Source organism: Belonocnema kinseyi, chromosome 5 (assembly GCF_010883055.1).
Source record: "Belonocnema kinseyi isolate 2016_QV_RU_SX_M_011 chromosome 5, B_treatae_v1, whole genome shotgun sequence".
NCBI lineage: Eukaryota > Metazoa > Arthropoda > Insecta > Hymenoptera > Cynipidae > Belonocnema > Belonocnema kinseyi.
Window position 1 is genome coordinate 25740053 of NC_046661.1, and position 1175 is coordinate 25741227.

The window sequence follows — 1175 nt, forward strand, 5'->3', positions numbered from 1 at the left end:
TTTGTAAAGACAATCAACCTGTATCAACCGTTGAAAGAGAAGGCTTTCAAGAGTTGATTAAACACGTTGCTCCACACTATAAATTACCATGCAGAAAAACTTTTAAACGTCGTCTTAATGAGAAGTACGAAAAAATTTCTAAGGATTATAAGGAAATTTTAAAAACTGTTAAGGATATAACTCTGACCACCGACCTTTGGACTGACACGATGAATGCACGGAGTTTTTTAGGTATTACGGCGCACTACATAGTAGGGTCGGAGATAGTCAGCGTTGCGATAGGAGTCTATGAGTTTGCGGTCTCTCACACATCTGCTAACATAGAAGAAAAATTGAAAGAAGTGTGCACAGAATGGGGAATCGACCCCGAAAATATCACTGCGATTGTGACCGACAACGCGGCTAATATTGTAAAAGCAGTTGAAGATTTCGTGGGTAGAAGAAAACATTTGGGATGCTGTGCACACAAAATCAACCTAGTTGCTACAGATTCCATTAAAGCTGTGGAAGGATTGCCTGGTTTAATACAAAAAGTGAAATCCATTGTTACATGGTTTAAAAAATCTAACAATGCAAGCGATGAATTAAGAGCTGCTTCTGATCTAAAACTTAAGCAGGACGTAGATACAAGGTAGAACTCTACATACTACATGTTGATAAGATTCATTATCCTATGTAACATCGTCCACGGCATTATTTTTAAACATGCTTCAGCACCTCCGATGGTTAGTTCTCAAGAAATGGACCAACTGAAAGATGTTGCTGAAGTTTTGAAGCCTTTGGAGGCAATCACGAGCGAATGGTCGGCAGAAAAATACGTCACTCTGAGCAAAGTGATTCCTATGATTAACGGTTTGACTGAACAGCTGCAGACATTGGAACCAAACACTGCAATGGGAAAGCAACTAAAAATTGTTATGTTGGCCGAAATAAGTAAAAGATTTGGTCAGGTGGAAAAGGTGCCAATGTTCGCTATTGCAACTCTTCTGGACCCGAGATTCAAAAAAATCGACTTCAAGAGCTCAATTGATTGTTCACAAGCTGTCAACTTCGTAAAAAACGCATTGCTGCAACAACATCAGCCATTCCCTGAGTCTTCTGACGTGCTAGAACCTACTGAAATTATTCCAGGTGAGCAATCTGAATCTTTGTAGCAAGCAGTATTCAAATTCAAA

General features: G+C 39.3%; 2 protein-coding genes across 2 annotated transcripts in view; both read left to right on the plus strand.

Moving 5' to 3' along the window:
* LOC117173566 (MOB kinase activator-like 2) overlaps positions 1–1175 on the plus strand; it is a 269215-nt gene that overhangs the window by 10545 nt on the left and 257495 nt on the right. The gene's annotated exons all lie outside the window — the stretch shown is intronic.
* Positions 735–1154, plus strand: LOC117173563 (zinc finger BED domain-containing protein 1-like). The gene has a single exon (XM_033362204.1). It carries the CDS (start codon positions 741–743, stop codon positions 1152–1154), a length of 414 nt encoding a protein of 137 aa, XP_033218095.1. The 5' UTR covers positions 735–740.